Source organism: Mytilus californianus, unplaced genomic scaffold, assembly GCF_021869535.1.
Source record: "Mytilus californianus isolate M0D057914Y unplaced genomic scaffold, xbMytCali1.0.p SCAF_5, whole genome shotgun sequence".
In the NCBI taxonomy this organism is placed as follows: domain Eukaryota; kingdom Metazoa; phylum Mollusca; class Bivalvia; order Mytilida; family Mytilidae; genus Mytilus; species Mytilus californianus.
The window spans coordinates 107,198,837-107,224,210 of NW_026262701.1; the positions used below are offsets into that span (position 1 = coordinate 107,198,837).

The 25,374-nt window shown below is 31.5% G+C and overlaps 2 protein-coding genes across 5 annotated transcripts in view; both read right to left on the minus strand.

Annotated features, from left to right (window-relative positions):
* The window catches only part of LOC127700504 (uncharacterized protein YfbL-like), a 323,855-nt gene that overhangs the window by 56,673 nt on the left and 241,808 nt on the right, over positions 1-25,374 (minus strand). The gene's annotated exons all lie outside the window — the stretch shown is intronic.
* LOC127700503 (intraflagellar transport protein 46 homolog) lies at positions 1,408-18,086 on the minus strand. Of its 4 annotated transcripts, XM_052204004.1 has the most exons (14): positions 18,010-18,086; positions 14,898-15,003; positions 14,650-14,673; positions 13,935-13,958; positions 11,717-11,814; positions 7,339-7,568; positions 6,893-6,967; positions 6,507-6,600; positions 5,581-5,715; positions 4,601-4,713; positions 3,609-3,675; positions 2,259-2,319; positions 1,860-1,963; positions 1,408-1,585 (listed from the first exon to the last, which is right to left on the minus strand). In XM_052204004.1, the coding sequence occupies exons 1-14, from the start codon at positions 18,040-18,042 to the stop codon at positions 1,484-1,486; spliced, it is 1,266 nt and encodes a 421-aa protein (XP_052059964.1). In that variant the 5' UTR covers positions 18,043-18,086; the 3' UTR covers positions 1,408-1,483. The 4 variants fall into 4 exon arrangements, with proteins under 4 accessions (XP_052059964.1, XP_052059965.1, XP_052059967.1 ...); XM_052204005.1 differs by lacking the exon at positions 14,650-14,673; XM_052204007.1 differs by lacking the exon at positions 14,650-14,673 and having other exon boundaries at positions 17,979-18,041.

A 25,374-nucleotide genomic window follows, 5' to 3' on the forward strand; every position in this document is an offset into this window, starting at 1 on the left:
GTATTATAACTGATGGGCAATTTGGTACATTTATTATTTTTTTAGATCAGTCCTGTGATGACACTGTATCATTAGGTAGTCATCATAAACACAACTAGTAATAAACAGCTACGCCATGAGCGCATGATATGCCCGTTGTCTTGTGTGTGAATTTTTATGCAATAAGCATAAATAGTTTCTGACATATGGCGTGACATACGAAAACCCCCTTTTTTTTTACAAAAAACTCAATATCTCTAAAATAAAATTTTGAATCAAAACCAAAAAGTATACAGATCTTAAGATTAATATAACTAAGAAGTGTGTAAAATTTTAAGCAATAATCATAAATCGTTTTTGAGATACGGCGCGACATGTGAAAACCCCCCTTTAAAAAAAAATAAATCAATATCTCAAAAATAAATTTTTTAATCAAAACCAAAAAGTATACAGATCTTTAGATTAATATAACTAAGAAGTGTGTAAAATTTTAAGCAATAATCATAAATCGTTTTTGAGATACGGCGCAACATGTGAAAAAACCCTCCCCCTTTTTTTACAAAATACTCAATAACTCAAAAATAAAATTTTGAATCATCACCAAAAAGTATACAGATCTTAAGGTTAATATAAGTAAGAAGTGTGTAAAGTTTTAAGCAATAATCATAAACTGTTTTTGAGATACGGCGCGACATGTGAAAAACCCCTCCCCCTTTTTTAACAAAATACTCAATATCTCTAAAATAAAATTTTGAATCATCACCAAAAAGTATACAGAGATCTTAAGATTAATATAACTAAGGAGTGTGTAAAGTTTCAAGCAATAATCATAAATTGTTTTTGAGATACGGCGCGACATGTGAAAAAAAACACACACCTGTTTTAGTTACTAAGTCCTGTAACTCAAAAAGTTTTAATCTTATTTTCACCAAAAAGTATACAGATCGTTTGACCATCATAAGAAACAACTATGTTAAGTTTCATGAAATTTGGATAAGTCATTCTCAAGTTACGGTGCGACATGTTTACACCGGACAGACAGACGGACAGACCGACGGACGGACGGACACCGGACATTTGTATACCATAATACATCCCGTCAAAAATTGACGGGCGTATAAAAACAGGATGTTGAACATTAGTGTTAACAGTCATCTCCCCTGAAACTAAATCAACTCCCCTTTAGAATCAGTTTAAATATAGACTGGATAGTCAGGTGAATGTTTTTATCCATGCTAAAACATTTTGTTCCAAATGTCCTTGTGACCTACCATTGTTACTTGTTATGTGTAGGTTACCAGTAATGCAAACAAAGCCTAAGGAATAGTTCCAGGCTTTATAAAGACATAATTATACCACTCTACCTGAGTTCAGATCAAATCTTATTAATTTTTCACATGAAATTACCACTGTAATACAAGCTTTCACTGAATGTTCCAGTCAAATTTTATTTGGTACAATAAGATAATAATATACAAAAATAAATTACAAAAACAGTTCTTTATCACAGAATAAGTTGTTCTCCACCCATACCACCACCACCTCCATAATCATCGTCTTTTAATGCATTATCCAGTTTATTCTCATCTGCCAATGCACGAAAATGCTGAAAAAGAAGAATTCAAACATTAGTATTAATCTAAGTATTTCTGATTTTTTTAGTATTTGTCTTCAGTGTTCGCAAGTGACAAACAATCCATGAACAGGAAAGGCCTTAACCATTAAATGGCAACTTTGATCTTAAATTTTGAATACTTAAACTACCATTTTAATTAATAATTTCAAAAATCTCCTATAAAAACATTCAATAGTGTACACGATATTCAAACATGCATTTTTCGTTTTATTCACATTTGCACTATCCTTGTTTAATAACTTACCTGTGAATTTTTAAATTCAGAATACAGGGTAAATAAAACATGAAGAGCTTGAATCTTTGAATTATGTTGTGATGAACCTTTGTATATTGGTATATCTAATATTGCTGAAATATGAAAAAAAAAAAGAAATTAAAGAAATTTCTAACTTTGATTATTATATTTTTATCTCCCTAACATTCCCCTTTTTAAACATATTCTCCTAATAATGATCAATAATTATGACTTTAATCTCAATGCACATATAATATCTCTTTGTAAGAAAAAATACTCGTAAGTCATGAACATTTCAATAAGCTTATGATAAAATTATTTAATTTCATGTGTAGGATTTATTGTGAAAAAAAATCGCTGCTACATAATAGATAACAATAATTGTTCAACTAAAATCGTTCTACTCACAACAGACAATTTCCACATATTCTGATAAATCACAGTCTAAATCTGCAGTAGGCAAACCAACCTGAAAGAAACAATTATTTATCTCATTTTCTCATTATTAGGAAAGTCAAGTGATAATTTAGAGCCTTTTATTGAAATAAACTCTCTTTTAATATAAAAATAAGGAGATGTGGTATGATTGCCAATGAGACAACCATCCACCCAAGTTCAAATGAAGTGGATGTAAGCAATTATAGGCAATATCAACAATGAGAAAAAACCCATACCATATTGTCAGGTATAAAAGGCCCAGACATTAAAAATATGAAACAGGTCAATTGAGAAAACTAACAGCCTAATTCATAACATAACAATTTACGAAAAACAAATATGACAGACATGAAGCAACGACAACCACTAACTACAAGCTTTTTACATGACTAATGTGAATAGCTAGTGTTTAACAAGAGTGATGATGTTACCTGTGTTCAGGCCAGGATTTATCTTTGAATATATCATTGGCCCAAGAATACAAGGATTATTTTTGTGATTAATTTGTGAATTTTTTTCTTATTTCACAATAACTATTCGTTTTAATATTTTTTGTAAATGACAGGGAGAAATAATTCCCATACATTATTCACTGGGTTTTTATATTCAATGTGTAAACTCTACAAAATGTTTTCGCCAACTCTTGTTGGTTATCATAAGTTTGAACAAGCTTGATTCTACATATATAATATGTTTTAAATAAAATTACACTGAATTTGCCACACTCTCATAATATAAAAATTTGTTTATATATGATAAATATACATTGAATTTAATGGAACAGGTCTACATGTTTTTGTTATGTGAGTAAACATCTCGTTGACCTTTATCCCACACCTTTTTTATTCAAGTAGATAACAAGTAATAAAGTAACATAAAGCAATCATTATTTTATAAAAGAATGCAATATTATACACCTTCTTAACTTAAAAAACTTGTTTTTACAAAGGGTAGTAACTCTGTTCATTTCTAATGAAAAATTTAAATCCAGTGTGACACCATAAAAGCCTAGATTTTTATAATAGAGCTTCATACAAAGTCTTCTTATCATTTCTTTGAAGTTCCAAAAGCTTTGAAAAAGAATTCTAGAAAAAATAAATTGCTTTCTACCAATTTTCATCTGTCCACAACAATACAATAAAATGAGGTAATTTTATATGGGATTGTCTTAAAATTTGCTTTCTCATGAATTTTCTAAGCAGTGACATGCAATTGAAAAGATAGATAGACAAGACACTGGATGCAAAATGATGGGAATGTCTCACACTGATGTTTTAGGCAGGTGAACTAAAATTAACCTGTCAACTGATATACACTCACTTCTTTAAGTAATTCTTCAAACTCAGGAGGCCATTCCTGCATAAGTAGATCTATATCAGGCATGTTCCTGAAAAAAAACATCAGATATCACTTTTAATACAATTAAATCATAATACTGTGGATTCATTTATTTTTGTGGGTATCAATTTTCATGGATTGAGGAAAACTTGCACATTTGTGGGTATTTTATTTCGCGGTTTTGCCAATCTCTGCATACAAAGCCTGTAGAAAATGTGTTATTCATTGAACATTTGAATTCGTGGTTCACCTGTACAAATGAAAACCACGAAAAATTGGTATCCAACGAATAATAATGAATCCACAGTAATTAGTGAAAGTAATGTATTTATCATTTAACCTTAGACAAAATACAGTTATACTTAAAATTTTTGCTGCATGTTGTTTTAAGAATCACTGTTTCAAACTGTTATGAAGGGGAAGTCAAAAAATAATTTAAAATTTGACAAAATTAAGAGACTCATATGACATGTATAATATGATCAGAAGTATCAGGGTAATAATAGTGTATCTTCTGTTTTCAAGTAAAATTCATAACAAATTCAGTATTACTGTAAGCTTAGAATTTACTGCATGCACTATTTACAAATACAAAAGTTAATCCAAAAGAATTGGGAAATTAATTGATGTGATTCCCTACATGCAGGAGAATATTTCTGGCAAAAAATAGGAATTTGAGTAATTGTGATGTTTGTCCTGATTTATTTTCATAAAAATTAATGTATAACATTAATTTCTGATTTTACATTGTACTTCCTCTGTAGTTTTTTAATTCCACAAAAATCAATACACTTGATTTCTCAAATGAACAATTTTTTTGTAATTCAAGAAAAACTTTAATTGGGTCAATGCTCAATTTAGGGATTTATCATGTCACCTAATTAACAATTTATGTTTTGTTTCCCTAAATGCCTGTAACTTCAAACACCACAGGAACAGTACATGTTAAATAGAAAAGGCACTGACATACTAACTTTGAATAGTGAACATTAGGTGGTGGTTTTGTTCTATGTAAATCCCTTATGCTTTCTATCCAATTGTCTATGGCTTTAGGATTCCTTTCTGCACTCTCAAGACTTTTAACAACCTATAAGTAAGAAAGGCAGACTAATGATATCAACAAAAAGTCACTATATACATTTTGTTTACTGACATATTGCAGATTCTTCAAATCTATGGGTATCCCAAAAGATTATTTTCAAATACGTCAGTAAGGGAGTTATCTTAAAAAAATAAGCAAGAACAGAGTGAACTAGAAAGTAAATTAACCTTCAGAACTACAAATATACAAACGTGAATCTGAAATCTGAACAATTGAGTATCTATTTTTCATAATGATTTAAATTACTGTTATTTCAAGAAAGTAACATGGAAATATGAAATAATGTGTGCAACAAATGTTTTTATTTAATAAATATACAATTTACATTGCTAAAATGGTATTTTTTATTTCCAAGCCTTTTATAGCTGACTACAGTATACGGTATGCGTTTTTCTCTTTGTTGAAGACTGTACAGTGACTTATAATTGCTTATATCCAAGTCATTTTAACTCTGATGGAAAGCTGTCTCATTGGCAATCATACCACATCTCCTTATTTTTATAAGTTCTGATATGACTAAAATAAGATCATCAATTATCTCCCTTAACAGCTATAATTGGTCCCTGAAAAAAACAATCCCAAACAACGAAACATTTTATAATACCAAGTGGTAAATGATAATTTGAAAAGTATTAATTTGGAAGTAAACAACACTTTTTTGTTGCTCATGGAAAGTGTAATATCTCTTACTGAAATATGTAACCTCAACATCCTTGTCATTTAAGGATAAAATAAAACTTCAAATCAAAAGATTTCAAAATTGGCTGATATCAAATTATCTTTGAAAACACCATACTATCTGTAAATAATTTTATATCACAGAATTTGATAAAATTGTTAGTATCTACAAACCACTTTTCTATCTGTGCTCTGTTTTGATATAGCTCTAAGTTGTAGATCTAACACTGTTGGGTCGGACTGTTTAGCGCAGGGTTCATCTAAAACTGTCAGTCCTAATGTGTCTGGTTTACTGTCTGGACGAATGATCTGTTACATAAAATGACAACTATACAGAAAAATAAACACTATTCCTACTTCAAAATATAGCCATTCACTTCAGTAATGATTCAGTATATTTTTCATTATTTATCAAAAGATCTTCTTCATTCTCAAATACTGTAATTTTTTAAATCTCTATAGTCATATTTTTCTACACAACTACAAGGGACCAAGCCACGAGCTGTATCTCAATCCTGACAGCAACCATGAACTTTTTCTCATTTGACTTCCATATTCCATTGACTAGTGGTCAACAAAGTCCCTGTTCATAATTTACACAGGAAAGTAATATGAGTCATTCAGACAAGGTGTGGTTTAATTCAATCTATTGGTTTCACAGAAGATTGTTCAGTCATTTGTGAACAATAACGAAAGACAGAAACCCATGGATATGACACACATCCATGAACAGAAAACAATTTTTGTCAATGTCTACACCACATGTATCATGAACACATAATGACATATACAGGTTACTTTTTTCTTGATCCGAGAGATGAACTGTAGTTTTCTGTGTTATATATTACACCCTAAATGTATAAAATTGGTGTTTGGACCTAGGTCAGGGTCTTCCTTAAAGGTTTAGAGCCAGTTTATATGAGTAAGAGTCATAAAAAGGAGACACTGTGTGAGGTAAATCTCACCGTAGAAAATCATACCGTTACATTGATTTATAATATTCTTATACTAATAATTCATTAGGCTTTGTCTGATGTGCTATAATTTGTCATTGTTTCTTTTCATATATTTTGTGTTTTGGATAAGCTCACACTACTAACCTTTACGAATGCATCAATATCACCAACTGCAGGTATAAAATCTGGTATAAAAGGCTTTAGCTTGTTTTCTAATTCTATAGACTGAGGTGTGTATCTGTAAGAAATGATAGAACAATTACAATCAATAATATAACTATCTAACTAAAGTTGTTTCTATAAAATAATGGTTCCAACTGTTAAAATAACATAAACCAGTGCCTTTTTACACAATTCAACATAAGTAATCACTTGCAGAAAAGTTACAAAAGAAAAATCATGTCGGGCAATACAATAGCTGTTTTCTTCTGATTCAAGTAGAAATAATTATAAGTCATTGTAAGTTACCCTACAAAAAATAATAGGTTTCAGAGTTTTTCAAAAAGTTTGAAGTAAACTTGTATATTTACCTTGTGATATATTGGAATAATTCTTTGATCTCTGGCGATACAGGTAAATTTTCATAGTCCCCTGGATCGTAAGCTCTAAAAAACAATGAAATTACTAAATAAAATGTATATGAACTTGAAATGTGTTTGTACCAGCTAACAAAGCAGTCAACAATATTGACCGTTTTGATGTAAATACTTTACTGAAATACTCAAAGCTAGGATCACAAATTTTAGTACATTCATATTTACTACTTCTAATGACAAAAAGATTGTAGATGAATAGGTTTCAAAAACAACTGTACTAAAAGCTGCTACTGCACATTACAAAGTTCCCACTGTGTATTTGCTTTATAAATTACACAAGAAACCATATATATTTTGTTTTATATCTGCATCCAGTAAATTTGTAATATGAATTGCTTACATTGCAGATAAAAATGACTTTAAAAACAACTAAATCTCACCCTTCTAATGGTACATGTTCATCATCATCGTCGTCGTCATCATCATCGTCATCTTCCTCGGTAGTTTCTGACCCTGTTTCTTCATCCTCCGAATTAAACTGTCCATCAGATTTCACAGGTAGCATATTTCCACTTCTCGGCTGTTGGTCCAGAGCCTGTAGTTGTTGTTGTTGCATTCTCTGTTGATGCTGCTGTTGGAACTGTTGAGCTTCTTGTTGCATGTGCTGTTGCTATAGGAATAAAAAACAAACAAGTATGACAAGTAATGAATTAACTTTGTGTCTCAATAATGGGACATAATGATAAAATAACTTCCTATAAAAGAAAATTACTGATAGTTTGGCCCTATTTTCAAATCCCCATTATCTTAATGAAATATACATCTATGGTCAAGATTTGATGAAAAATAGGCTTCATGGATATCTTACATGTCTGACAAATCATAAGGGTCATCATATATTATAAATAATGGTAAAAATGCTGTCAGTTCAAGAAAAGTGGTAGCCAAACAGTATGCAACTTACATTTGTTCTGAAATAATAAGGACAAAGAGGTATACCAGTACAAATATCATTATGGTTATTCATAACAAGCATTCTGAGAGTATTGCATGGCAATACATAGTCCCCTACCGGGTAAAAATTCGTTATACTGGAACAAAATGCTAACTTGTTCTATAACTTGTCATGGTGTAAACAAAAAGAAAATATCAAGTCAATATCTTCAAGCATGACTAAAAACAGTGTGGAAAACTGAATATATGAGCAAATTTTTTCAAGTCCAAGAAACATAACTCTGCACAAAATTATCAGACCGAAACAAAAATTTGAACTTGATCTGTAACTTGTCATGATAAAACTATATACCAATTGTCAATCAATATCTTCAAGCATGATGAAAAAAAGTGTGGAAAACCTATAACACTTTAACATTAGATATGATTAATAGTTCTCTTAAATTAGATATGATGTAATACAATGTATATCTATTTTCAAATTACAATCAAATATAATTAATAGTTCCAAATATTTTTTCTTTCATTTGTCACAAACTAATATAGATTTGTAACTTATCTATAAAATGTCAACAACTTTTATCTACACAATTTAATGTAATGAAATATATACCTTAATATATATAGATTATTATCTAATTAAAGGATTTCACTTAATAAAAAAATAAATATATATATATACATGTAGCATTCAGAAAATTAGTTATACAAAATAACATATAAACCTGCCACAAAATTCCTCAATCAATTTACCAAAGAATGTCTTTTAAAATAAAATGCTTCGCTGAGCGCAGCCTGATACGACCGCAGAGGTTGAACCCTGAACAATTGGGGCAAATTTGGACACAGTATTCAAGCTTGATACTGTCTGAATTCGGATTGTGATCAAATTTTTGACATAATATAGGTTTCTGACACAAAATAAATGTGGTCAAAGACAGGGTTTAAGCTAGGATTTTGAGGGCTTTAGTCACTTTTGCGCAAGATGAAAATCAACATTATTTTGGGTAACAGCAAGGGATCAAGGATGTATGTATATTACTAGCTATACATCTTTGTCAGACTTTGAAGGACTAAGGCATTAATTTACTAGCCTAAGGCAGTAATTGCATGATTTGACTGATGTGTCACTTAAATATGAAGATTAGGATATAAGATCTGAAAATCTAGTTCAAAATTTTACTTCAATTAGTTTCTGGGGACATTCCTGATCAACAAAAGTTGGGTTCTTTTTTTAAAACCAGGAATCACAGTATAAATGAACTTGTTGAACTTTGTAAGACTATTACACTGCATAATCATTAACGATATTTTGAATAAATTTCTATAAAGTTGGAACCAAGGATTTGTACAAATTCACATGGAACGATTCCAATAACTGTAAATTGTAAATTAATCGAGAATTGATCAAGTTTACTTTCGATTTTCAAATGAAATGTAAACGGGAAGTGACAAGTAGTTAATAAATCTAGAATGAATCCGGATTCATCTACGGATTGGTTCGTGTTTAAAAAAAGGCAGGAAATTATAATTTTTTTATTTCAATTTGCTTAGTAAGAACTATATTTGTCTCTCTCATTTAATTTGGCACTAAATTTATTTCGTATTTTACGTTTTAGTGTCTATAAATGCATAGGAATACTTTCAAGCATGCGCAGTATATCGTAAAGGAAGCACCTGTTTGACTCGTTGATAATGATGGAAGTTTTTAATGTGAAAACATTTCTGAACGTTTTGAATAAAGTTCTATCTTTTTAATAGAAATTGAACGTTTTATATCAAAGATGACGAAAATACGATCATTTGACAAAACAACGACAAACGAACTGCAAATTATGATCGTTTTAGAAATATTGAAATTAAAAAGCGAACTGTCCGGGGGAAAACAATTTTGTTCAAATGACGAAACTACGTCTAACGAACTGCAAATTGTGGTCGTTGGCCTTAAGAAATATTGAAATTAAAATGCAGACTGACTAATTTTACTGGGGAAAATAATTTACTGGATTAGTGACCCATCCGATGGTGATAAGAGGATAAGCTGTAATCACAACTTTATAACACCTGTTGTAAATGTTAATTAGCTGAGGGTCATAAACTTGTCAGAAACATGTAGACAGGTAGAATTATAGTATTTTCAAGCGAAAATATTTTTACACTTTCCAAATTTAAGTGACGAAATTGATTTGAAATACTTTCGTCATATTGAAAACAGTTTCGTAAATTACGAAAGTGACGAGTGCTAGCAAAATCACTGGTCAAAGATCTTATAAATCCATTGCGCAATACTGTGCAATTGAAGATTTCTTCTTGAAACTTTTCAAAAATTTGAAATTTCAAAAAATTTGAAAAAAATTATGGATCCCTTAAAAAATTGGGAAAAAAATTCTCCCCCCCCCCAACTTTTTGGAACCCCCCTTAGAGCAATAACCCCAAAACTCAATCCCAGCCTTTCCTTTGTAGTATGGAACCTTGTAGTACAATTTCAGAGAGATCCATACACTTACACACAAGTGATTGTCTGGAAACTAGAAAAATGCTTGTTTTTGGCCCCTAATTCCTACATGTTTGGGGCAATTAACCCCAAACTCAATCCCAGCCTTCCCTTTGTTATATGGAACCTTGTGGTACAATGTCAGAGAGATCCATACACTTACACACAAGTGATTGTCTGGAAACTAGAAAAATGCTTGTTTTTGGCCTTTTTTTGGCCCCTAATTCCTACATGTTTGGGGCAATTAACCCTAAACTCAATCCCAGCCTTCCCTTTGTTATATGGAACCTTGTGGTACAATGTCAGAGAGATCCATACACTTACACACAAGTTATTGTCTGGAAACTAGAAAAATGCTTGTTTTTGGCCCCTTTTTGGCCCTTAATTCCTAAACTGTTGGCCCCCATAACCCCTTACATGAATCCCAACCTTCTACTTGTGGTATTAAACTTTGTGGTACAATTTCAGAGCAATCGAAATACTTATACACAAGTTATTATCCTGAAACTAGAAAAAATGATTGTTTTGGGCCCCTAATTCCTAAATGGTTGGGACCATCATCCCCAAAATCAATCCCAACCTTCCTTTTGTGGTATTGAACCTTCTTAATAAATTTCACAGAGATCCATTCACTTAAACTAAAGTATTTGTCCGGAAACCAATGCGTCTTCGGACGACAATGGCGACGCAGACGACGATGACGACATCATACCATTATACGATCCCAAAATTTTTTTTGCGGTCGTATAAAAATGAGTTATCTCCCTTTGTACAGATATATGGTTTAACATAGTTCTCTAACATTAGTTATGGACCATAACTCTGGACTAAATCATCAGACTGGAACAAAATTCAAACTTGAACTATAACTTGTCATGATAAAACTATATACCAAATATCAAATCAATATCTTCAAGAACGAAGAAAAAAAGTGTGGAAAGCTGAGTTGCCGGACTGACGGATGGACAGACGGACGGACAGAGTGCAAACCTAAAGTCCCCTTTGACTTCGTCGGTAGGGGACTAATAAACATACGTCGCCCTTTAAAATAACATCAAAAAGAGATTATAGAAGCTGCCATACTGGCAACGGCCAGACACTCTGTACCAGCAACAACACAGAAGTGACAGCAAAATGAAAGCCAAAAGACAAGCAGAACCAACCCTGCAACAATAGGCATGATAGTCCGCAATATCCTAAAGGGTAGCTGGACCCTAAAATCCACATATCATCATCATCATAACTAATATGTCAACCAAATGAGCTTTGTTCATATACTGTTCACAGTGTCACACTGGTTGTACAAAACACTGAAAACATCATTAAGTAGCCTTACAAAAGTTGTTACACGTTATTCTATTCACTTATACCTGTGCTAACTGTTCATCATATTCATCATCTTCTTCGGAGTTCTCTGCACTTATCATGCCTTCTGGTGGGGTGGATCCAGCACTTTTGATTTTGTCAACTAAATAAAAAAATGTGCAACGGTTAACTAATTAAATGGAAACATTACACAAAATATACCAACTATAGGTAAGACCCATTTCATATTACAAACTTATAGGTGCATAAAATGATTAATGTTTAAAGATTGTACAGAAAGATGAAAAGAAAAGGGCAATGATGTTTGAATTGAACTAAAATATAACTTGAACATAATTTGTGCTCTTCCCTATGTTGGAATCTGCCAAATGAGAGATAAAACAAGTTCAGCTTGGTTTCATTTGTCTATAGAACATTTCTAATGGAGGAATAATTGAAAAGGATGCAAATAAATTTGTAATTAATTAATATCGTTTGTTTTTTGTTTCATCATAATTTTTCTGTCACTGTGGTAGTAACAAAATGAAAACTTGAACACAAGCACTATTTTTTAAGCTATAACCAAGATTCTTCACTATTATCACATTGTCTTATGACAAAGCACCAACAGGTGTGCAAACAATATACCAATTGCAATTTCCTAAACAATCATAAAGTACAATTATTTTCTTGCAATATTAGAAAATCATGAAAATAAAGATGATTATAATTATTTGTTAACATTTAATAGGCAAATAAGCCAACTGGTGAAACTATTTTTTTTTTAAATGCAGCATTCTATTATTTTTGCAATATTAAACATTGAAAAAAATATATACTCAGGTTACTGCAAACTAGCTGTACTAAAAATATACTTCTATATCTCATTAAGGAACAAATAATCATTAAATTGTGTTTCAGATTGAAATTAGGGCTCATACTCCTCATCATAAAAGACCCCTCTTTAATTGTTCAAGACAAAATCATATAAACAACAACTTAATTAGAAGTAAAGAACTATTACAAATGTATATGCCCAAAAAAGTGTGTAAGATTTCCACTATGATTTGGAATTCTCTAAAATGCCTTTGGTACTTATTAGGATGAATATGTTATATCATTACTGTGGACTTATCTATTTTTGTGGCTACCAATTTTTATGGATACTTGAATGATTCCATGCTTTTGACACATTCTGTATAGAAGCATATAGTGATAGAAAGTTGTGTTTTGATGAACACTTAAATTCATTGTTCAACTGCATGCCTAGCTTACACACACTAAAAATTAACTGGAATTACTTAGTACCAGCAAATAATAATGAATCCACAGTATCTTCTATGAGGAGGAACTATTCTTTCAGTTAGCTAATCAATTAAATTACTTTTCATCATGCTCATAAAAACTTTTTACATCAATAAAAAAGAATTAGATTAGTAAATTATTAGGATAATATTTTGCAATTTCCCAGAATAAATTTTTCAAATCATGTATCTGAATTTAAACTGTTAATTAAGATAAGTTATTTCCCTTGCAGCAAGGCATAACTGGTTCTCTGCAATGAAGAGTCTAAGTAAAGCAAACTTTTAATCCTAGTTAATATCTGGTTTGTACATGTTATACCAATTTCAGGACAATTTGTGTGTTTTGCTTCCAAAATTTTAATGATACATTCGTTTAGATTATTTGAAGAAGGGGGTTGATAAAATGTAAATGAATGTAATTTTACATGTACATGTATATAAAGTGAATGTAATGTAAATATTACAATTTCATGTATGCCTTATACCAATGCATTTAAAAAAAAAATTTGTATGAGTAAATTGTATAGTCTGAAATGTTTATGTTTCACAAAGATGCACTATCATCATCGCCACTATGAAATCAAAAGTTCAAATCTTAGAAATGGGTATCTGGGTGAGTTTGAACTCATGGGTCAAAAGGAGCAGTTACCTTTATAAGCCATTAAATCTTAACTTAAATAACATGCAGTCTATAAAGATTTTGATAAGTTGTACTGTGAATTGCCAAAATAAAACTGTGTTATCTTGGTGTACAATATGGGTAAAGGATAAAGTCAAAATACAACAAACATGTACACACACTTAAAGAAAACAGACTTATAAATTGATCTCCTGATTTTCATACATCTTTATTTTTTTACATTTAAACATAAGACACAACTATACAAAGTCAAAATACTCCATAAGACACAAGTGTACGAATTTCCAGTGATAAAAATGATACTATATCTAATACTACCTGAGTTAGTATATATATTACCTGGTCGTCCTAGGCGATCTATACCTGTACAAATGTATGTAGAGGAGTATTTTACATCAGAATATACTGCTATCTAAATCTAACACATTAAATATGAGAGAAAACAGTCTTGTTGCTATCAAATGACAACCACATTTGAACTTTAGTGAATAATGACAATCCATTCAAAGCAGTGCTTCATAATTCAAATTTTCCCATGTCAGGAAAAATAAAGTGTTTACAAAAAATTGAACCTTTTTAGAATTAGCTGACTTTATTTTTATTTGAACATTTTATACCTTTTTATTTCAATGTGAAAGTTCATAAATTTTCAGGTAGAGAATTCATACCAGTATATGTCCCCTTTATCTAATTTAATGTTTTTGTTAAAAAACAATAAATGTAGCCTATGGTTTACTTTATTTATCAAATATTTTGTGGATCTTTTTATACTTTTTATAGGTTTTAGAGACAACTGTCAACATGGTCCATCACAACTTTAAAAAGACAAACTTGTTTTCTTGTTTCTTGTAATTGGAAATTATCCATTTCAATTAATCTTTTCTCTCAGAAGTTAAGGGAACCATCTTTTAGAAAAATGTATAATACTAGTACATGTATACTGATGAGACATCTACCCAATTAATTTGTTTCTGGTAGAAATATTCAAAACACACCACATGTACACAAAATGAAAGACACACAACACATGAATCACTGACATATGTGTACATACCAGGTATTCCCAGTAGTTTACCTCCTGTTACATGATAGCATTAGAGAGAAAGTTCAAAATATTAAAAATACACAATGAAAATTATAGTTAGAAACCATAAAATGTCTAGTTGCAAACATTTGTAAACATCTATATGAAACTGAAATATATTTTTTTTAAAGAAAATAATAGAGAATGAATGTATGTTGTTTCATAGGCAAGATGTCATTGTCTATAAACAGTTATAAGTATTTATAGAGTTTTCTTACCAGAAGGGTGGTGTACTCGTGGAGTTGGTGAGTATGTGCTAGCAACTTCTTCACCGTCAGGAACCTCCAAAGCTTCGTCGTATGGCTGATTCTGAAAATGTTTTGCCTGAAAATAAAAATACGAAAATTCTAATATTCTAAAATTGAAATATGCATTTTCACATCACATTTGGGACAGGGTGATTGGTCTTAACCTGCTAAATTACGATATTCTGATGCAATAAAATAAGAAGCAACACAGCAATGTAACTTATCTTTTAACATGAACCAGGATTTACACTTCCACTGCACCTTCTTCCTTTGAAACTGATGGTGAAAGTTTTTCTCATGTCTGAACTGCAAAGTAGAAGGGTACAAATTAACACCATCAAGAAGTTTGACAGACCTGTGCCCCTGTGTCATGCAAACTTCATGAACTTGAAGCACAGCATGAGAAATATTTGATCCATCTTTTCTTGGCCATGTTGTTTATGCTTGTAACAAGCTGTGAATATGGTCCTCCTGTAGCTGGAGCACCATTATACATTTTCTGGTATAGCAGAAAGCCATTGGCAAATAATCTTACTTGAGGTAAAAGTTCCAAGTACAATGTAGGTTGTTAATGGGGTACAAGAAGAGCAGTGGTCCAAGAACATTACCTTCCTGTACTCCTGATGGTACACATACAGAATTTTTCCAGAATATATTGTATTGTATATCAATGTCTTTCTTATTGCATTGGTCATTTGAAAATTTGTAATACAAATGTTAGTCATTCTCTTCATTAATAATTGACCACTGGACGTTAAGCAACCAACAATCAATCAATCAATCATTAATAATTGGGTTTCACCTGATATTCCTCATCTAAAACCATGCTGGGGTGTCGTCATGTTTCTGTTTCTCTCTAGGTGTTCAAAATATGCATATAATAATATGCCCAATCATCAGCTTGTACATGTATGTGAGTGAAAATGGTCGATGATTTTCTGGAGTGTACCGTCTTTTGGTATGTACAGCGCGCACATTTATACCCTGGGTCATGTTTCTTGTAAGAGGGGTGCACGTTATACATGCCTACAGACATTTTCTTAGTCTTTTTTCAGGTCCAAACTCCGACAAAGAAATTTCCAGAAGTGAAGAGTACGAAATATTTTTGCTAAAACCTTGATTGTTTTTATGTTTTACATGTTATATTTGTAATATGTACATTGTATCTTATTGTTCATGATTTGTCATGTTTTATTCAAATAAAAAACATTTTATATCTCTGTAGTTACGTTTATTGCGTAAATTTGTCCATAAAGACACAGTAAAGCTTTTGTTGTCAGTTAAATTAGCCTCTGTGTTCCTTATTGTCATAACTTACTGTTTTTATATGTGTTCATCATGGAGAGTAGAAGAAAAGTGTATGAAAATTGAATAAACCACGCTCGTTTTAAAAGATAAACTGCCATTTTTTCTAATGTATTAGGTGATCGCCAGTCATGTGGGTCAGTCATGTGACTTGATATTGTAAAGTGATGATTTAGTCTATGAGAAGTTTATTTTTATAAATATTATACGTTTCTACTTTCATGACTTTGTAACTTTTAAACAACTGTTTAAAACTGTTCAAGAAATTATGATTGAAAACATAATCCCATAATTGTAACCTGAACGAATTTAATTAGGAACAAGGTGAACCTATCACTGATTTGTTTTGACATCGATTAGACCCGTTGATTGAGGTGTGATAATCCGAATTAACAGCGAGAATCAACAGACAAAAAATAAAAATAATGAGATTTTAACAATTTATTACAGCACTAATGATGGTTAATGATAATCATTTGACTGATTCGTAATTATGTTATTGTTTCAATCAGAACATTAATTTGGATATTTAATCTTGTCTTTGATACTCAAACAATTTATTAAATTTGGTTTTAAAAAAACAAACTTAAATGTAGATTTATCTCAATCTAATAAAATTCTTACTCATTTGTCAGAATATTTGCAATTTCATATTAATTACCTATTCCGTACAGAATTCTCCGACATCGGTGTCCATTTAAAAAACTTCCTGTTTGCAGATTTTGGAGCTGTTACTTTTCCGAAAATGTCTATGAGTCTTATACTAACAATAAACTTTTTTCTCACGTTTCTTGGACCATAAAGGGGGTGCGCACTATACACCCCAAAAGACGGTACATGTACAAAAATGTAGATTTCCTTTCCTTTAAACAAAAGTGATATTATTGTTATGCAATCAGTACGTACATGTACGGATGTAAACTGATCTACTTCTTAGGTAGTTTGTGGTGTTGAATTTTCTGTATCTTTTGTAAAAATCTACATAAATTTATATATTTTGATCCATGGTAGTGATTTTATTGATGATCGTACCTTTGACTGAGTGTCTTTGTCTATTATGGTGAATACGTTAGAGGTGAATATGAACCAGAGTTGCTGACCTTATTTTACTTTGGGGGTCCCTGTACTTAAGGGTAAGGATTCAGTGTATAATTATAGTTAGGAAAAGGTTTATATTAGTGTTAACAACTGGTTAGTTTATATAATTAGTATAGCTTTATATGGGTTGGGGTCCCTGATGTAAAAGAAGGTTTGGTTCCAAAGTTGAAGAGGTGCTTTGAGATGTTATACTAAATAGATCAATAAGACTAATAGAATTCATTTTTTTCCAAATGGATTATGAGCTGTGGTCAATCAGCAAATTGAAGCCATTAAACAATAACTCTAACTGTAATGTAAAATAACATAAGCATTGTGACATCAACAATGATATTGATAAGGGAAAATGCAAGAATGTGAAAGACCTCGGTCTCTGACTATGTATGTATAGATATGGAGATTGGCCCAAAGCATTTAATCTATAAATAGAAATTGGCAATAGCATGTATGACAGTGTCGGTATTTCATTGAAATAAGTGAATGTGGTTGGCTGCTGTCAATATGAGAATGATAAAGCGCAAGATGTTTACATTAGCAACATATGATTTTTTTCAATAAAAAACTATAATTATGTGCTGAAAACTTTAAAAAGGTACGGGAAATATTATAAACATCTAAAGCATATATACTGCTTTAATATAATCTCACTAATATTTGGAAAATAGCTCAATTATTTTACGTTTTCACGCTCTTCGTCGTAGTCTTCGTCCATCGAGTTTGGAATGCAAGTGCATTATGGGATCGTCAGGTTTCACTAAAAACCAAATGAGTAATGTAGAACAACTGGTATAATATAATAATATTGATGTAAATTCTGTACAGCAAAATAATAATTATTATTAATTTTAGTGGTGTACATAGTAACGATAAATCCCAGACCATTAAATAGTAATCTATATTTTTATTTATTTTATTTTTTAATTATTTTTTTTATTTTTTTTATTCAAGAAATAAATAAACTCAAGCATGTCCTTTAGTTTTTACTATTAAATCTATTTCACTCCTTTTAGACCTGTGCATTTAAGATATCTTAATTAACAATATTTTATCCTTAATGTACATAAAATCATAAAATAGTAGGTGTAAATATTTTTATAATAGATTTTACATTACTACGTGATTTTAGGACAACAATATATTTTGTTTTTTAAGGATTGTATATATATATTAAACTAGTCCGTTCCATGTTTTTAAACAATATTAATTGAAAATAAGGGCTTTCTTTTTTTTGTTTACCGTGTGACACGGGTGCTCCGTAGCGGAGGAATTTACTTAGAGAAGAAGAAGTAATCTAAACAATGACCCAAAATATGAAGATCAAACTGAAAATCTGTGTATATTTTAAATAGGCACTATGTAAATGATTCACTCGCACTAATAGGTGTAAATAGAGATCGATTATGATGTTTTGTTTTATTTTTACATTTAGGTGTATATCCTTTCTATTTTTAAGACATTTTAAACATTAAAATACTTATAACAGATTGTATATAGACCCTTTTATCATTATTTTATTATTTTACTTTTTAATTAATTATACCAGTAAAAGTAAGGGCTTTTAATACCGTGTGACACGGGTGCTCCGATATCGGAGGAATCTACTTAGAGAAGAAGAAGAACTTGTCGGTACAGTATTTTTTTATGAATTGGATATAAGCTTGAACACCTTGGATATTCTTGGTAAATTGTTTTGATTAAGATTTTGAAAAGATTATTGATTAATCATTGAACTATGAATATAGAAGACTGCCAGTTAGCTTACATATAAAAGAAAATCGAAAATTAAATTTTGTCACAGTAGAGAACTTGAAGAAGATCATAAACGACATTTTTTGAAAATTGAAATTATAAGCAGAGGTATTGATTTTATTTACTTATCTAGTATACCTGATTCTGCCATTCAAAACATTATACCTCCCTGTGTTGATAAAGTAAAACCACCTATTATTTCGTATACGTATACAAAAAACCAGTTACTGTACTGAAGTTTAATGATTTCAAGTTTTAAATTAATCAATGATTATACGTCAATTACATCAGACGTCAGTATGGATAATTAATTTAATGCTCATTGAAACCGTGTTGCAAGGTCATTATAGACGCTCTTTCCTCCTATTGTAAAAAATGGTGTAAACGGGGAAAATCTTATAAAAAGTCTCTTGAATACCTTTATGAACCATTGTTTACTCTTAACTTTCAGAATGGGATTTGTTTACGGAGAGATGCAGAGGTGACCATGAACGAGTAATAAAAATCTCTAGGTTTTATAGAGGTAAACAGTTGATGTATTGCTCATCATCATGTCTGATCTTAGATTTCAAAAATAAACAAAAAAACAAAAAAACACACACACAAGACTCACAAAGGCAAGAAGTTCCTGACTTGACCGTATCTATTAAAGTCGAGATTTTATTAGTACATCGTAGTACAATTCAGTTGTAGTAGTTCACAGTAGTACAATCGGTCTCTCTCTTTCTATCACACTACAAATGGTATTGCGCAAAAAGGCTTAGAAATATTCCGAATCCGTAGTAACATTTAATTGCTGTTTGCCAAATGTCTTATGGCAAATAATTCATGCATAATCATAATGATAAGTCGTAGAACACAACATTCGTATGAAAATACAGGTATTTGGCATTAAATACATATAATGCAACATATTAATTTCAGATGTTGAAACCCGATTTTCCTATCTTCTGTAAATGGTAGATACAAAAGAGCCAAGAAAATTACTGCAGATGGAAAATTATGCAACAATGTCGATTTCCAGACAATAAGAAGTAACTGGTTACCAGTCGTTTCAATGCAGACGTACTAAGTGGAAAGAAGAACATTTCCGAACAGGGAACCCAGCCCAGCTCACTATGGTTAAAGGAACAATAGGTAAATGTAACAACATCTAAAATAAAAAGTTTAACATTTCAAAAAAATTCAAACGTAAAAGCAAGGTCAATAATCCTCTAGTGTTGATTTAAAACCAATAAACTGAATATAAAACTTTTAAGAATCATTCTCTGACCCTCTTAATACAGTTACCATAACAAATACATTCATTGCCCAACAAAATATCATTATTATAACCGGTACATTCATTGCCCGACAAACTATCGTTATCATAACATGTACTTTCATTGCCCAACAAAATATTGTTATGATAACAAGTACGAATATTGCCCGACAAAATATTGTTATTGAAATATTTACATTCATTGCCTGACAAAATATAGTTAGTGGAACAGGTACATTCATCGTCCTACAATATATCGTAATTATAACAGTTGCATTCGTTGCCCGACAAAATATCGTTATCATAACAGGTCCATTCATTGCCCGACAAAATATCACAACTATAAGAGTTTCATTTTTTGCCCGACAAAATATCGTTATAACAGTTACAGTGGGGTCCTACATTTCTGATTTTTTAATTTTTTAGGCCATTTTTCTCTATTCTTTATAGATTTTTCCTATTATTCTCTATTCTTTATATTTTAGCCTCCATTATTCTCTATTCTTTATTTTTTGGCCTATTTTTCTCTATTCTTTATCTTTTTAGCCCTTTATTATGCACATTTTGCCCAGTATTCTCTATTCTTAAAACCCCATCCAGACCCTCTTGTAAGTGCTCTCAAGTGTACAATTCTTGCCAGATATTTATGAATTTTAAATCAAAGGTGTATCAGCAATGTCTCGATTGAGTTTGAAAATCAGCGCTGATCTATTATTTTACAGGAGTTATGTCTCTTTGAAATATGAATTATATTGAACATTGCGTTGTAAACAATCTTTGTCAAATTTTATGGAGTTTATAACAATTAAAGGATTACAACAGCAAGATCTTGGAAGAGTGCTAACCAACTATTTTTACAGGAGTTAAGACCCCTTGGAAATATATGAAAAACACAACTTTGCTAGCGATCTCATGTCAATCCGACTCATCATTTCTCTTAGATATGTATTTATAGAACGTTTTAAAGAACACACATTTTTTTAACTAGTTATTGCCCTTTGACTGATAAAAATATGTGCAACGCGGGAGACATTGGAACTCTATTATTTTGAAAATTTCTAGAAATGCGGACACTTTCTTCATCTTTTGGATTTTTGTGTGTTTATATTTCTTTCTCAGTAACTTTCACATCACTTCTCATTTTATTCATACCTTTCTCGTATAATTTGTTTCATTTCACCAAAATTTTACATCCTCACACTGAATTATTTTGATGGTTATCTTTCTCATTTTCCGAAATCATGTAATCGATCGCAAATGCCCGTTATGTATTTTAGTATCTTGTTTTTCTTTTCAAGTATGTTGACATTTGAAATAATGCAATACAAACATGACTTCAAGTCAATGTCTAGTGACCATTGAGGAAACACTTGAAAGTTGAAATACATAACTGTTTGAATTCTATTACAGACAGTGAATTGTTGAAAATAAGGAAAGACATGTCCGAGGATATGTTGTCACTTGAAGAAGTGACCAAAGACGTTAGGCTGCTACAGAAGTATTTTGGTAAGTAAACTGACACCAAAACCCTTGCAAGTGACAGAAGAATTCCTTTGCAATCACTTGCTCATTACTCAGGACTCCTCTATATTAGAAACTACATATATGATAATGAAATAAATGAGTACAAACTATTGGTGAATCCTCTTTTCACGGAACATTTTATTACACCTTTTACACGGATATGTTTATCTGTTCATTTCTCATACATCAATGTGAATCTAGTTTTTCAGGGAGCCAAATTGTACCACCACCAGCTGTCTAAGTACAAGTACAATTGAAATATCACAAAAGACTTTTATTGAAATGACAAGAACATCTGTGGTGCGTACAAATTAGAAATCAACACAGGACCAAAGAGCTACGTTCCGCAGCTACCAAAGTATCTGAAAGGTTTAGCCGCAGCGCGATCGCAAATAACGAAGATGGAAAATCTAACAAGTAATTCCTTGATACTACACACCTAATACAAACAATTCTTGAGTTGACAAACTATTCTTGATGTATGTACAAAATAATGAACGAAAAACAAATAGGATATACAGCAACAAACGACAACTACTGAATTACAGGCTCCTGTCTTGGGACAGGCACATACAGAATGTGGACGGGTTAAACATGTTAGGGGCGCCCAAACCCTCCCCTAACCTGGGACAGTGGTGTAACAGTACAACATATGAACAAACTATAAAAACCAGTTGAAAAAGGCTTAACTTATCTGATCGATACAAAGCACAAAAACAAGTAACACACACAGTGGATTTAGTGTAAAGACGTCATTAACAGTAAGTGAAAAACATGACCTTGTGCAATGCCAAGATACAGGTGTCAATAGATTGTAGAGTCATGATTGTACATATGTATATATTAGTTTGATTTTAATTTACTGATAACAAAATCAATATTTATACCAATAAAAACAATATTCAAAGATCTAATTATAGTGCTAAATTGGTAACCTTTTAGAATAAGTTTAAGGATCGATAAGTTTACCCGGATCGTATCTAAATTTCCGGGCTCGTTAAACAACATCTCCGTAAAAACTATGATGTGCTATCCCGTTAAAAATAAGTTTTCTACAGGAACAACCAAACTTCCAAACCAAATCTTTAAATCTATGGAAGAATTTAGTAAAGGTTTTAAGTAATTTGTGGTAACGAAATCCTTGACTTAATAATTTACCAGTGATACATAGATTACGTTCATTGAAATCCAAAATGTCACAACATACACGGGCATAGCCAACGAGTTGTGATATATAAACACCGTAAGATGGTGCCAAAGGAACATCACCGTCCAAAAAAGGAAAATTTACAATAGGGAAAGAAAAATCGTCCCTTTTGTCGTAAATTTTAGTGTAGAGTTTCCCGTGTAAAAATGATATCTAAATCTAGGAAAGGACAGTTTATACCGTTTATATTTGATTTATTTAAAGTAAGTTCCTTTGGGGAAATTTCGGCAGTATATTTAGCCTTCCAACAATGTATGGTAGGTTCTCACTTAATGATATTTTTTATTTTGCAGGCAGATGAAGCTCAAACTAACTCGTTGGTAGATGACAAGTTCTGAAGACTATTATATGTGTTTTATGAAATTTCAATGTGTTTTGTAATTAAGCAATACTGTTGTATTTGTTATTGTTGGTGACATCAACTATTGTCATTTAAGAATTATCAAAATCTCATCTTGTTCATGATAAAAATAAATCTTTTTTTGAAGTGCCAGATTCGTTCGTTCTTATGAATATAAACTCATCATAGATACGAGGCTTAAATTTTGTACGCCAGACGTGCGATGAAATGTTAGAAATTGAAAACTAGAGGCTCCCAAGAGCCTGTGTCGTTCACCTGATTCTACTTTGGTTTTGGAAATCATGTTAAAATAGATTACAATCATAACAGATACCCTAATAATGATTGAGATCAAATTTGGTTTAATATTGGCCCCGTAATTTAAACAAAAGCAGAAGACTTTTGTAAAGTTTACAGAAATTACCAATAAATTCATTGAAATTGTAGAAAATTATTTATAAGGACAATGACAAATCAGCTACAAAGTAACAACACTTGGTCAGCACCTCAAAAGACACATTCATGCCATGTTTGGTTTCAATCCATTAAGCGATTTTCTAGAAGAAGACATTTGTATATATTTTCCCAGAGGGTCCTATGTTAAACTAAGTCCCCCGTTGGCAGCCATTTTGGTTGATGGATTTGCTACAAAGTAACAACACTTGGTCAGCACATCATAAGGAACATTCATGCCATGTTTGGTTTCATTCCATTCAATGGTTCTTCAAAAGAAGACTTTTATATGTATTTCACATAGGGTTCTTTGATAAACTAAGTTCACCGCTGACAGCCATCTTGGATGATTGATTGGCTACAAAGCAACAACACTTGGCAAGCACCTCATTAGGAACATTCATGCCATGTTTGGTTTCATTCCATTCAGTGGTTTTCTAAAAGAAAACATTTGTATGTATTCCCATAGGGTCCTATATTAAACTAAGTCCCTGCTGGCGGCCATCTTGGATGATTGATCGCCTACAAAGTTACAACACTTGGGCAGCACCTTATAAGGAACATTCGTGCCATGTTTTATTTAAATTCCATTCAGTGGTTCTCTAAAAGAAGGATTTTATGTATTTGACATAGGGTTCTTTGATAAACTAAGTTCCCCGCTGGCAGCCATCTTGGATGATTGATTGGCTACAAAGCAACAACACTTGGCAAGCACCTCATTAGGAACATTCATGCCATGTTTGGTTTCATTCCATTCAGTGGTTTTCTAAAAGAACACATTTGTATGTATTTCCCGTATGGTCCTATATGTGTATGTTAAACTAATTAAGTCCCCCTCTAGCGGCCATCTTGGATGATGGATAGGCTACAAAGTAACAATACTTGGTCAGCACCTTATATGGAACATGCATGTCATGATTGGTTTCATTCCATTCAGTGGTTCTCTAGAAGAAGTTCAAAATGTAAAAAGTTAACGACGACGACGACGGACGACGGACGCCATGTGATGAGAAAAGCTCACTTGGCCCTTCGTCCCAGATGAACTAAAAATGAGAAAAAACTTATTAATAATTACAATATCTGTTATCTGAACAAATTAACCTACTTAACCTATTTCTCCGGGGAATCTTGGCAATCCAATTAATTAGGATCGAAGCTTCACAACTTTTGCCCAGTCTTAAGTTTCTTTTTATCGTTTATTGGACTTGTATGCCATTTCGTCGATTTTCTTTTTTTTGCGTTGTAAGTTTCTCTTCGACTAATGCATTTTGAATGCCTGCTTGGTATCCACTTCTTATTTTCCCAAAAGACATTACTTTTTTGGAAAACTTTTTTTCTGATTGCTCTGTTCTAAAATCCATAAATATTCAATGAAAATTATCTTCAAGCATAGAAAGAAAGTTGAAGAAAAATATGTTAAAAATCATGTCAGTACAAAAGTACGGACTACTGAGATAATGGGTAAGAAAAAATTCACACACCTAATTAAATGGGCATTTAAAAAGTCAGA

Excerpts from the sequence above, each read along its gene's own strand:
- LOC127700503 (XM_052204004.1), bottom strand. The coding sequence starts at position 18,042 with ATGGACGAAGACTACGACGAAGAGCGTGAAAAC. Across the intron at positions 15,004-18,009 it reads ACGACGAAGAGCGTGAAAAC|GCAAAACATTTTCAGAATCA; the intron begins GTAAAATAATTG and ends TTTTATTTTCAG. Across the intron at positions 14,674-14,897 it reads ACGAGTACACCACCCTTCTG|GAGGTAAACTACTGGGAATA; the intron begins GTAAGAAAACTC and ends ATCATGTAACAG.